The following is a 13066-nucleotide window of genomic DNA, read 5'->3' on the forward strand; positions in this document are numbered from 1 at the left end:
GGGAGGTTAGCCTCTAGCACAGTGTCTGGTACATAGTAGATGTTCACTGGAGAGTTGGTGAATGAACGAATAAAAGATTGAAGCTTCTTCCCTCTATGTAAAACTGACCATCACACCATCCTACAGCCACATCCTCATGATCCCTTGGTCTAAGAGTGTTCCTTCAGATCTACCAGGCCCTACTCAGTCTTTTCTTACTGCCAGGTACTCTCCTGGGAGTGAGGGCCTTACAGTCTCCTGTGCATGGACACAGGGAATTATTTAGGTGTCCAGTTGCTGATCACGTGTGACAGTGAAGCTATAGGAAACCTTGGTGGCACTCTCTGGGACCACCGTTTGTTAACCTGTGTTATTCCCTGCTCTGATTTCTTCCAGGCCCAGATAATAAGAGGATGGCCAGGAATGTCTTGAAATACGAAAAGCTCTTGGCAGAGAGCCCTAACCAGGCCGTAGCTGAGGCTGTCATCCGGAGGCCCAACGTACCCCACCTGCAGACCAGGGACACCTATGAGGAGTTATGTCAGACCCTGGGTTCCCAGGTAGGATTTCTCAGGGAATGAAAAATGGAACAGGCTCGGATAGAGGGAGAAAAGGTAGAATTGGGACGATATGAGGGGAAAGGCAGATGCACTAAAAAAATAAATAAATAAAGCTTACTTGGACAGCGTCAGTGACTGAATTCTGAATCTCCTGCATTCCAGGTTTTTTATGCTGTAGTTCCCCTAAATCAGTTTCTGCTCCTAGACCCTTCTTCTCTTAAGCTGATTCTAGTCTTTCCTTTCAGCCTACTCACTACCAGATCCCCAGTCTCTACTGCTCCTATGAGACCAGTTCCAGTCCCTACCTGCTGCTCCAGCCTGTCCGGAAAGAGGTCATCCACCTGGAACCCTATGTTGTTCTCTACCATGACTTTGTCAGTGACACCGAGGCTCAGAAAATTAGAGGCCTTGCAGAACCCTGGGTGAGTGTCCCCAAGGCCTGCCAAGAACTTCCCTTTGTTTCTTTATATGACTGGTGTTCAGAAGTGTGAGAATAGGCAGCCTGAACAACTAGATACTTCATCTGTTCAGGAGTTCAAAATACCAGCCATTCCATAAAACTAATCAATGGTGAAAAAAATCACAGTAGTGGTTGCCTCTGGAGGGTGAGGACTGGCTGAGAAAGGATACAAGGGGATTTTCTGGGGTATTGAAAATGTGCTGTCAATGTCTTGTTAGGGATGTGGAGTGCCTGGCTGGATGCCTTTGTCAAAACTCAGCAAATGGTATTCCTGAGATCTGTGCATATCATCGCATATAAATTTAACCTAAAAAAATTAAAGGGGGCTTCCCTGGTGGCGCAGTGATTGAGAGTCCGCCTGCCGATGCAGGGGACACGGGTTCGTGCCCCGGTCCGGGAGGATCCCACATGCCACGGAGCGGCTGGGCCCGTGAGCCATGGCCGCTGAGCCTGCGTGTCCGGAGCCTGTGCTCCGCAATGGGAGAGGCCACAACAGTGAGAGGCCCGCATACCGCAAAAAAAAAAAAAAAAAAGAAATAAAATAAAGGAACCCCCCTCCCCCAATATCAGTCATTCCATATACGTGGAAGAGGTCTACAACAGCAGTAGAGGTCGGCTTCATCCTCCCATTGCCTGCCTGTCTTGGGCTGGCTGCAGCTCCGCCCCGTGCTGTCTTCCTCTGGGGCCCAGCCCAACAGAGCAGCCTCGTTTTGGAACACTGCTGTCTCATGCGCGAGGAAAAAGGCAGAGATGGCAAACTACTAGCTGGTTCTTAAAGCTTCTGCTTGGAAGCACCAGGCATTACTTCCACCCACGTTTCCCTGGCTAAGGCACAGCATACAGCTAACACTGCAGTCAGCAGGGAGAGTATATCTTATTCTCCCATGGAGAAGGCTCTACAGTCACCGCGCCAAGCTTGATGTTGATGCAGAGGGGAGTTTAGTCCGTCAGGAAGTGTGGCAAATATTTAGAAAAATCATGCAGTCAACCTCACCACTATAAGCATGTTGCCTCTTTACAAACGGTCCATTAAGATGGTCTCAGAACTACTGTGTCAAAGCAGACATTGTGGCCTTCACGGTGTGCTATTCAGCCCGGCAGCCAGGCCATCACAAACCTGCTGTGTGCCAGATGCTGTACCGGGTGCTTGGGCTGTTACGAGGAGGTTAAGTATTGCTTGCTCCCATTTAGGAGCTTCCTGCAGAATATGGGGAAAACATATTTACAATGCACTGTGCTACGTGCTGTAATCGAGGTGTGTGAGGGAGTTGTGCTACGGCAGCCTCAAAAGGTGAACCCTCCTCCGAGGGAAAGGCAGTCGGGTGAAGAGCAAATGGGGGAAGGGGGAGAGTTAGAGAAGGCTTCTCTGTGGACCTGAGATTCATCAGAGTGAAAGGTGGCAAAGGGTATTACAGGGAGACAGACAATCTGTGCACGGGCCTGCTGTGTGGTGTGTCCAGAGAGTGGGGGGAAGCTCGGGGGCTGAAATGTGCAAGGGAGGGGGTGCGAGGTGATGGGAGTTGAGGCTGCAACGTGAGACACAATTAGAAGCGCCGGAAGTACCAAGCTGGGGAGTTTGGATTTTATCTCGAAGGTAGGCGGGGAGCTGTGGGACAGTTTGAAACAGGAGTGCCCTGATCAGGTCTGCAGATTTTGAGGAAGTCTCTGACAGCAGACGTGGATTGGAGGGAGAAAAACAGCAATAATAATTTCATCTAAAAGCCCTTCAGAGAAATCTGGAATCTTTGTACAGAAGGTTTTTGAAGCGATTAAGCTCCCCTCCCTGGTGAATTGGAATGATGTATTTTCAATAGCTTTGGCTTCTCAGTGAGCCAGCGGGAGCGTTTGGCCGCAGCTCCTTTTTCCTCAGGACAACTCTGTTGCTGTGGAAACAGGACAGGCGGCCCACTCGGAGATGTTCATTTAATCCCTTGTAGCCAGGTCGTCTGTTTGGCACGCACAGATCTTGCCACTCTCCCTTCCTCCAGAAGCGTCTCGCTGGGGGTTGCCGATCCCTGTCTGGTCTTTGGTTCACCCAGGAATAAGCCCTGGGGGTGTGTGGTAGTGGCTGCCCCATGGGACACAGCCACCTCAGTGGCTTGTGTTGAATTTCTCTGCTCCTCTTCACTGTGTGTTTCTCAAAGAAGCATTTCTCTGCTCTCTCATCACTCCTCCCCCATCTGCATCCTACGCATCCTTGAAGACTCAGCTGAAACCCTATGCCTCTCTTGGCCCCTATCCCTGACCACTTTGGCCCACTTTCATAGATTCTTTCAGGAGGAACATTTTTTTCAGAGCACTTTTTGGAGCCACATACAGTAACCTCCCTCCTCCGAACTCAGTTTTTGTCTCCACCTGTTTGGTACTTTCATTTATTCTGCCATTTACGTGTTGTCTGGAATCACGATCAGTTTCATGGGTAAGCATCCTGTCCCCCCAGCTAGACTGTAAACTAGCAGGGATCATATGTTGTCCTTGAAATGCCTGGCTCCGTATCAGGCCCGTTGTAGCCGAGCAATTTGCAAAGGGTCACATCTGATTGAGTCAAGCCCTCACTTAAACTCTCTTTTTTTTTTTTTTGCGGTACGCAGGCCTCTCACTGTTGTGGCCTCTCCCGTTGTGGAGCACAGGCTCCGGACGCGCAGCTCAGCGGCCATGGTTCATGGGCCCAGCCGCTCCGCGGCATGTGGGATCCTCCCGGACTGGGGCACGAACCCGTGTCCCCTGCATCGGCAGGCGGACTCTCAACCACTGTGCCACCAGGGAAGCCCACTTAGTTTACTCTTTAATGGGTCACTTTTGCTTTCAAATGATTACAGAGCTCCTTGGCCTGGCTGCTGCCACTCCCTCTGCAGCATGTTCCCATTATACTGACGCCCTAGCCACCCTAAACAACTTGCATCTCCGTGAACAGGCAGTGCTCTCACTGGCTCCCCACACACTCTTCTCTCTGCCTGAACCACTCTTCCCTTGGCCTCTTTTCACCTGTGTGATTCCAGTTGTCTCTTGGGCATCCTGGGAAGCCTTCCTGTCCTTCATAAGAATGGGCTAGATGCTCCTTCTCTGTATTTCCATAGCACCCTGTACTTGTCTATTAGGGCCCCATTGGATGCCTTATGTCTGGTTTCCTAGGTTGTATTTACAATGCATAGCACAGTGCTTAGCACAGAGAACGACCAATAAGTATTTGTCCCCCCAAATGAATGACTTGTAGGTGCACAGTAAATAATTCTTAAAGGAATTAAATGCAGTGTGGCTCTTTAATGGAGGGGGCAGGCAGGGTGGAGTGGAGATTCCCTGGGATTTGTTTTTAAACCATTGATGTTGTCCGAAAAGAACAGAAGGGACTATCTCTCTATGAATCTCTCCTCACTCCTCTATGAATGGCTCAGGAGAGGATGCTGGCTAGAGGACTAGAAAGAGACAATATCAGTTACTTACCGATTCCCTGCATCCTAGTATTGTAGAGGGAGAGGCTGAGAAGGACTACAAGAATGTATTGTTCCCGTGCTGCATTTTATAGCTGGGGAAACGGGTCCAAGCAAGGGAAGAGCCTTTTCCAAGGTTGTCTACCTGGTTTAGCAGCAGGAATAATAATATTGTAGAAGCCTCTGAGAAGGGAAAGGGTTTCTGTCACGTGCCCTTTGTTGCTCCGTGCTCTGCTGTGACTGCATGTGAAGTGCCGGGGCTGTGTCTTTAGCCACAGGACTCTGGTTCATTCACTCCTGGGTACATTTCACCAATATTGAGCACCTACTCCCTGCCAGGGCTTCTTTGCCTCCTGGGGATACAGCACTGAAAAAAGACCAAGTCCTTGCCCTCCTGGAGCTGACATTCTGATGACAAATGCAGAAGTAGATATCCTTATGTAAATAATATTTCTCTTTCTGTCCCTGGTACAGTACTTTTGCAATTAGAGGCCACTTTATTTAAAAATAATTTAAAATCTATATCTAGACATTCAGAACAAAATAGAGACATTCAGTTAAATTAGTGACTTCAAACCTGTTTGGTTGTTTTTTCCCCATAACCAAGGCAGCTGCAAACAAAACAGATTTTGATTCTCTGTAAGGAAGGGCTTTTATCAGAATTGTTCAGAAGTAGCGGGCTGCCTCTGAGGGTAGAAAGTGTCCTGTCACTGGAGGTGTTCATTTAACTTGATGAACACTAAGTCAGAGCTTAACTTACCATCAGTCAGGCCCTGCCCCAAACACTGGGATATAAAGATGAATAAGAAACAGCCCTTGTTCTTACAGAACTCACAGTCTTGCAGATGCAAAAGGGATTCAAAATCACTTGTATTTCAGTTCTACAGACCTTTTTCAGTTTTTACTATTTACCAGATATGAAGCTAAAGGTTATTTTCAACTCTGAGCTTTTATGTCACTTAAGATTGATAGCTATCACTAAATTAGTAGCATGTACAAAATATCCTTTAATTAAGGAGAAACAGGTGATTGTTAGGTTTATGCTAAGAGAGAAGCGTGTCTATGGAAGTGAGAGCCCTTCCCTTTGCATCATAACCACTTGGACTTTCTCTTACATCCTTCACACCAGCTACAGAGATCTGTGGTGGCATCAGGCGAAAAGCAGTTACCAGTGGAGTACCGCATCAGCAAAAGGTAAGAGGGGTCCTTTCTTGGCAGGGACTCTGGTCCTGCCTGCTGGCCACCCTTGGGCCTGTGGCACAGGTGACTGAAGGTCAGCAACAGCCATTCAGGTGCCATTAGAGACGCCACTGTAGTTCACGCCTACATCTGTACATGCTCGTTGAGAGGGAGCAGTTTCCACTCCCCTTACCCAAGGGCCTTTCTCAGGTGGTTACATCATCTGAGCACTTAACTAGGAGGCTATTAGGGAAAGACTTGAAAAAACTCCTATGCCCTAGACCAAAAATTAAGTGTGTAGTTGTTCTCCTAACCAGGATTGCTTTTCCAGGGAACAAGTCCTGTCTCTGTTTGGAATTTGACTTTACCTCCTGACTCATATTCAAAGCATGACTTGCCACCACTCAGGCAAGACGGATGGCCAGAATCTCTGGATCTGATACCTTCTGTAGTTGAGAGCCCAGCCGTATTCCCTCCTCTCCAACCCTGCTCCCCCTCCACTGCAGCCCTTGGTTTGTGCTGTAAGGACAGGATACCGTAAGAGGAGGGTCCCCACCGGAGCCATGGGAGACGGTGATGACATCCTTGGGGAGAGGCCAGACCTCAAGCTGGGTGGATGGTTTTGTTGTCTGGGAAGCGAAGTGAGTGATGAAAGCTTGGATTCAGAATCATCTGGCTTAACTTATTTGGTCTAGTACGTTTTGGGGGACCTTTTACATTAGAAGTTATTTTCTAAGTTTTGAAAGGCCCATCTAACCTCAGCTTCGTTGCTTTGCTAACCTTTCTGATATTGTAGTGTCAAGGAGAAAATTCAACCTTCTGTTTAGAGTCATTGCTTTTAGGGGAGTAGGTGATATTCTCTTTACTTTTCAGGTAAAGAAACTGAGACCCTCATTGCCTCCTCTCACTACCCACCCTCCACCACAGTGCACCCATTTGAATTTTGGTTCTGTCCTCACAACTTCACTGGAACTGGTCCCCCAAAGGTCACCTATGCACTCCTAATCACTATCCACAAAGACCAGGTTCCCGACCACCGTGTCCTCAGCTTTCTACAACATGCCCTGAGCCTACTTTGCTAGCATTATTTCCCATTACTTCTCTCATAGACTAAATGCTTTCTTGCTGACACACACTGTAGTATATCACCCCACCATGTCTGTGCTTATGCTATTTCTTCAGCCTGGAATATCCCTATGTCTTTTCCATCTATTGAAATTTTATGCACCTTTCAAAATTTGGCCTACGTGTCCATCTTACCTAAGTGCCCCAGTCAGAATTAACATCTCCTTCCTCTGTGCTCCCCAGAACTTTACTTTAAGGGCTGGTTCTTATTTTTCACTCTACCTTGATTTGTGCTCAGTTGTATTTGTGTATATTTGTGTGTCTCCTCTCATGAGCTCTTAGAACACAACAGCGTTGTCTTGGGTATCTTTGTAAACCTTAGAGCCCACAGCATAGCACTATGCATGCACTCCATACAAAAGAATGAACAAATTAATCCATCATTTATAGACCAAAGAAGGGGTCTTCCCAGACATGCCAAGGTGCTTCCCTTAAGAGCCTTCATCATCTCCCCAGGAGGCTCACTGGCTTTGCTTGGGGAGCACTCCCTCACTTCCCAGGGACCACATTCTGATCCCAAATCCTCCACTTTATCAGAACCTTAACAAGACATTCAGGAAAAGAGACAGAACTTTGCTCTCTGGTCTTTGACCTATCCTGGTTTGTCCTGGAGTAGAACAAAAGAGCAGAGATTTTTCTGTGGTTTACAGCAATCAATAACATACAGCTTACAAAACATCTTCAGAAGCATTGTCTGTCACAATCTTCATAAGTCTGTGTAGTAGATATTATTACCATCCCCATATTATAGGTGAATACACTGAACCTTAAGAGAGGTGAAAGGTTAAGGGCCTGACCAAGGGTCAAGCCGAGGATCCAGGACTGGTCTTACTCCTCTGAATCCAGAGCTTTTTCCATTGCACCCAGCTTCCTCCATTGAGATGTCTCTAAACAGAGCATTTTTAAAGACAGGGTTTTGTCTTCTCTTCGTATCCCAGTGCCTGGTGATGTGAACCTTCACTCTTCACACACCTAGCACAGGGTCTGGCATACAGTAGGCCTCAGAGAATGTTTGTTGAATGAATGTGTGAATGTTAAGATAGAGCACAAAATGGACTGGGCCGACTTAACAGGAGGAGTGAGTAGGTAATTAGGTATTCGTGTCTATCTTCCTGTCCTCCTTGCCTTCCTTCCTTCGGGCAGTTGACATCATTCATTCATTCATTCACAGATATTTAGTCATTTCTGGCATCAGATCACTGATGCTGCAACCTGTGGTGTGTTTTAGTGCCTGGCTAAAGGACACCGTTGACCCAGTGCTGGTGACCCTTGACCATCGCATTGCCTGCCTTACAGGCCTTGATGTCCAGCCTCCCTACGCAGAATATCTCCAGGTGGTGAACTACGGAATCGGAGGGCACTATGCGCCTCACTTTGACCATGCTACGGTAACCATGGGGTGGGTGACAAATCTCGGGGGGTAGGCAACGAGGGGGTTATTTATTTCTCTGAGACAGAGCTCTTATAGGGCCCCCAGAGGATACTGTGTGAAAGTTTAGAACAAAGGTTCTCGTTCTAGGTAGATTGAAAGCCTTGGTTTCAAGCTGATTGCTGCTGACTCATCTTCTTTTTACTAAAACTCACTGAAGAACACTCTTACAATGATTGAATTTTATGACATGTAAATTATATCAAACTCTTCTATGACAAAAAACTGTGCCTCTTTGGCAAATAATTGGGAACTCCAGTCTTATGACTTAGTATTTTTACAGAATAATTATGTAATATATTTTTTTTTGCGGTACACGGGCCTCTCACTGTTGTGGCCTCTCCCGTTGCGGAGCGCAGGCCCAGCGGCCATGGCTCACGGACCCAGCTGCTCTGCGGCATGTGGGATCTTCCCGGACCGGGGCACGAACCCGTGTCCCCTGCATCGGCAGGCGGACTCTCAACCACTGTGCCACCAGGGAAGCCCCTGTAATATTTTATATGTTAATTTATTTCACCAAGAACCTGAAGGTGCAATCAACCCCTCACATAGTGCTTTCACTACTAACAAGCAGTTTTGTTTGATTAGTAGTATACAGTTCACTTATATGAGTATCTAATAAAGTGGTAAGAGGAAAAAAGTATATTGAGTACCTGCCAGCAAAGAGAGGCACATACCTGACTAGGTATAGCTCAAGGCTATATCCCATCTGTGACTCCTCCATTTTTCTCCTCCCTGTATTATGGTGGCATCCTGGCTGTTACTCTGGTGCCATCTGCATAAAATAATGATATGTTCTATTTTTGTCTCAGTCACCAACCAGCCCACTGTACAGAATGAACTCTGGGAACCGAGTCGCAACATTTATGATCTACGTGAGTCTTGCTCTGGAGGGACCAGGGCTGCTTACTTAATGACTATTTACATCTCTTTTATTTTACGGTTTTCAAAGCAATATCAGATACTGATTTTATCTGAATTTCACAGCAGAAAAATCTCCTGGATGTTTGTGAATTTCCTACAGCACTCTTGTTAGGCACTATAGGAGAGATAAAGAAATATCAATACAGGTCACTTCCTGCCCTCAAAGAGCTTACATTGTGTAGACCTAAATGTGACCTTGTCATTGTCAGTGATTAGGATGGGAAGTGGGGTTACACCGAAGGCCAAGAGATCCTGGGACCTGAACAACACAGGAAGGGGATGTGAGAGTCTCTGTCTTTGAGGTCCCATAGACTAGTTGGTGTTGAAAAGCATGGACCTATAGATGAGGTTGTGGAGCTGTGAGGGGAGAGAGGAGAGAAATGAAGCAGCTGAGATTACAAGAGGGAAGAACAGAGATGCCTACAGAGAAATTCAGTAAGTGTGGCTCTCTCATATGCGGTGAAAATTTTCTTCCTTATCTCCTCATAAATTCTTCACTAAAATCTACATTATACCCCCTTAAAAAAAAATTGGCCTCCTCTCCTAGTTTCTGACCTGATCCTATAGAATTCGGACCCAGTCTTCATTATCTCACCTATCCTCTTCCCTTCAGATCATGTGGGTTTACCTCCTTCTCTATGGACAAGTCATAATTTCAGGCATCTGTCACTTAAATTTTAAGAGGTGTATTACTGTTGAATGAAGGAATAAACATGCCAAATGTAAGTCCTCTACATAACACCCTAAGATGAAGGCCTGGTTTCAGGCTCATTAGAATAGCAGACACCTACACCCTAGCATTCCCTCTTTCCTTAGTCCTGTTAACTGGTCTCCACAGTGTAGCCAAGAAAGGACTATCAGAGGCCAGCACTCTGTAGTTTTAATGCTGGCAATCCCAACATGTTTCTTCATGTGGCTCGGTTTTAATTTTATGCAGAACTGGAAGGCTGCCATTGCCAATGGTGTCTGGCCTCTCATGGTCATTCTGAGCATTCTGATCAGGCAGAGGGATGGCTGACGTCAGCTCTCTGGGCAGGAGACACAGCTTGGATCAGCTGCTGGTACATCTCTGGTTGATGACTCAAGCTGGCATGGGAGGTCACAGGCAGTGAAGCACATTGATATCAACCAAAGAATAGGACATCTAGGGGCCAATATCTGTTCTTTATCCCCCTAGTATCTTCTGTAGCTGACTCCCTGATTACAGAGGCCCAGTTACTATGGTAAGGGTACTATGGTAAGGGTAGCCCAGCAGTTTTAAATGACAAATGCAAGAGTGTGTATATGTTTGGATTTTAAGCCTTTGATACAGAGTGGAATGGAAAGCGTTTGGGGTTTGGAGTCAGTTGGTCTAATTCTCGTTCTGCCACTTAACATGTGGCCTCAGCACAAATCACATCAATTCTTTGAGCTTGTTTTCTTGCTCTGCGCCTCCTCACAGGGCTGTCATGAGGATCTGATGAAATAATGTAAGGGGATATCTCTCTGTGAAGTTTCATACAATATGTTTCTCTCATGTATCCCAGAAAGCAAGCATAGGACCCCATAAATGGGATCGTGGGACCTAGGAAGTGCTAGGTTATGCCCAATCCTTTCATCTTCAGGTTGGTGTTAAGACCATCATAAACATTTCTGAACATAAGAGCTAAGGTTTATGGAGAACATAAGAGTAATATTATATAGGGAGAAAATAATCTGTAAGAAGTATTGGGAGGATTGAGTTGAAATCAGGTTAGTGATTTTCTACTCAGACTGGACATAAGATCAGTCCCAGTACAAAACAGTGGAAGGTTTACAGAGGGAAGATTTCCCTCCCCTCCACCAATCTTACAATCCATGCCCTGCTCGTGAGCTTCCTAGCACACAGATCCGATTCTCTTTTCAATTTGTTGGATAAGTCCTTCCTTCCCACTATACTGTGAAACCACAGGTAGAGGAAGGCAGGAAAGTCCAGGTTCCCTCTGTTGTATCTTGCTTACACCCACAGTGGCTGACAGCAGGGGTCTGAACAGAATCATCCAGTTTGTTAGTTATTTGAACACAAGGAGCAAATTGTTGCTCTCATCGCCCTTCCCAAAGGACTACAGGGGGAGCCAAGATGTGCTAAAAATCACCACTGCCTTTTCCAGGTTCTGAATCGCCACGTCAGTTGTTTCCTCTAACAAGTGCTAACATCCCAACTCCCATAGCCCTTGCTCTGTAACACAGGCAAATATGGCGGGATCTGTGAATGTGCTGGTAGACAGTTAGCCAGGGTGACACTCTGTGTCACGCTGCTGGTGAGAAAATAATTTAGCAGTATGTATCTAAAGTATTGAATATTTGCATATACTTTTGACCCAATACTACTAATGCTCAGACTCTTTCCTAAGAAAACAATCTAAAACGCAAAAATGATTTTACTTGTTAAGATGTTCACAGTGTTGTTTATAATAGTAAACAGTGGGAAATAACCTAATGTTCAAGAGTGTATGTAGCATAATGGTTATGAGCAGGGACTTTGTAGTCAGACAGCATTGGCTCAGCTCTAGGCCTGGCTCAGTCAACAAGGAGTTATATGACCTTTTGTAAACCACTCAATCTCTCTGAGACTTGGTTTCCTCATCTGTAGAATGTAAATAATAACAATCCTAACCCACAGGAATAGTAAGGATGATATATTTGTTGTGAGGAATAAGTGAGATAATATATTTGTAAGGACTTAGTGTGATGCCTAACATATGGCCAGTGCTCAATAAATGTCAACTATTACAGTTAAACCATAACAGTGCTTTTTTCTTTTTCCAGTTGGTAAGATGAAGAATAATATTATTTTAAGTATTTTAAAGTATTTTCCAGTATTTTTCAAAATGTTTAGGTTATTACATATTTCTTTGACAATCAGAAATAACTCTTCAAGTTAAGTAAACACATCCATAATTCTAGAATATACCAGTGGTGAAAACCTTTAGCTGAGATTACCTAGAGAGGGTCTGAGTGATCTGGTAAACACACCAAAGGTGCAATCAGTAGTTCCTATGATGCCCAGCTTTCAAAAATAATCATTGTAATCTAAACAGTGTTTTGTAAGCCACTGGTCATGATCCATTAGTGGGCTGTGAAATCCATTTAGTGGATCTGGTCAGCATTTAAGAAATCTGAACTAGAATAGAATAAAATAAAATGGAAAATAACAGAGGGCATCTGATGTAGTTAAGAATGTTTTATGAAACTTACTTCAGGGATGTGTCTGTGTCTTGGGTTGTGACATAAACTGTATTTCTTCCTGAGTGCCTCAAAGTTCGAATCTACTTATGGCAACTCTCAATAAGGATGTTAGCTCAAAGGGTAAAGAAAGGGGACATTTCTAAATGTTGCCCTCTTGTGGCCCTGCAGGCAAATACTGATGCCACTGAGTAGGCTCTCTCAATTCCTAAATTGGGTGATTGTATTTCCATAAGTATTTCTCCCAGAGTTGAAAGAGGGCCAGACAAGAGGGAATTTATGCAGAAATGACATCAGACGTCATGGGAGGCAGAGTAGGGCAGTCGGGCTATTTCAACCCTGGCTCTTCCTCTGGCCTTGCAGCTGAGCTCGGTGGAAGCTGGAGGAGCCACAGCCTTCATCTACGGCAACTTTAGCGTGCCTGTGGTCAAGGTGAGTGGGGGTCTGACCCCAGCAGGTGGTTTTAGCAGTGCAGAACTAACACCCTAGCATTCATGCTGCCTGTGCTTGCAAGCTTATTCCTGGGAGAGGGAACGAAAAGAGGTCTCCCCTCATTCCCAGAATCAAAGATAATCCCTCAATTTTCTTGACTCCTGCATTTACTTGTGCCTCTATTTTTTATTTTATTTACACTTATATTACAAGAGGATGATTACATGTGTGCCTTCCCATTACAATAGAGCTCCTCAAAGGTGAGAGTCCCCTTCGGATCCTTGACAACAACTGGTCCCCTCAGTCATTTGTTTAGTAAACACTGGGGGCTGGGGGCACTGACTGA

At 45.6% G+C, this 13066-nt stretch overlaps 1 protein-coding gene across 1 annotated transcript in view; it reads left to right on the forward strand.

Moving 5' to 3' along the window:
• The window catches only part of P4HA3 (prolyl 4-hydroxylase subunit alpha 3), a 34386-nt gene that overhangs the window by 19042 nt on the left and 2278 nt on the right, over positions 1-13066 (forward strand). The window contains exons 6-11 of the mRNA XM_060103258.1: positions 376-539; positions 785-961; positions 5557-5621; positions 7960-8119; positions 8973-9035; positions 12652-12720. Of these exons, the coding sequence (XP_059959241.1) occupies positions 376-539; positions 785-961; positions 5557-5621; positions 7960-8119; positions 8973-9035; positions 12652-12720 (698 nt within the window). The remainder of the gene's footprint in view (positions 1-375; positions 540-784; positions 962-5556; positions 5622-7959; positions 8120-8972; positions 9036-12651; positions 12721-13066) is intronic.

Source organism: Mesoplodon densirostris, chromosome 7 (genome assembly GCF_025265405.1).
Source record: "Mesoplodon densirostris isolate mMesDen1 chromosome 7, mMesDen1 primary haplotype, whole genome shotgun sequence".
Classification (NCBI taxonomy): domain Eukaryota; kingdom Metazoa; phylum Chordata; class Mammalia; order Artiodactyla; family Ziphiidae; genus Mesoplodon; species Mesoplodon densirostris.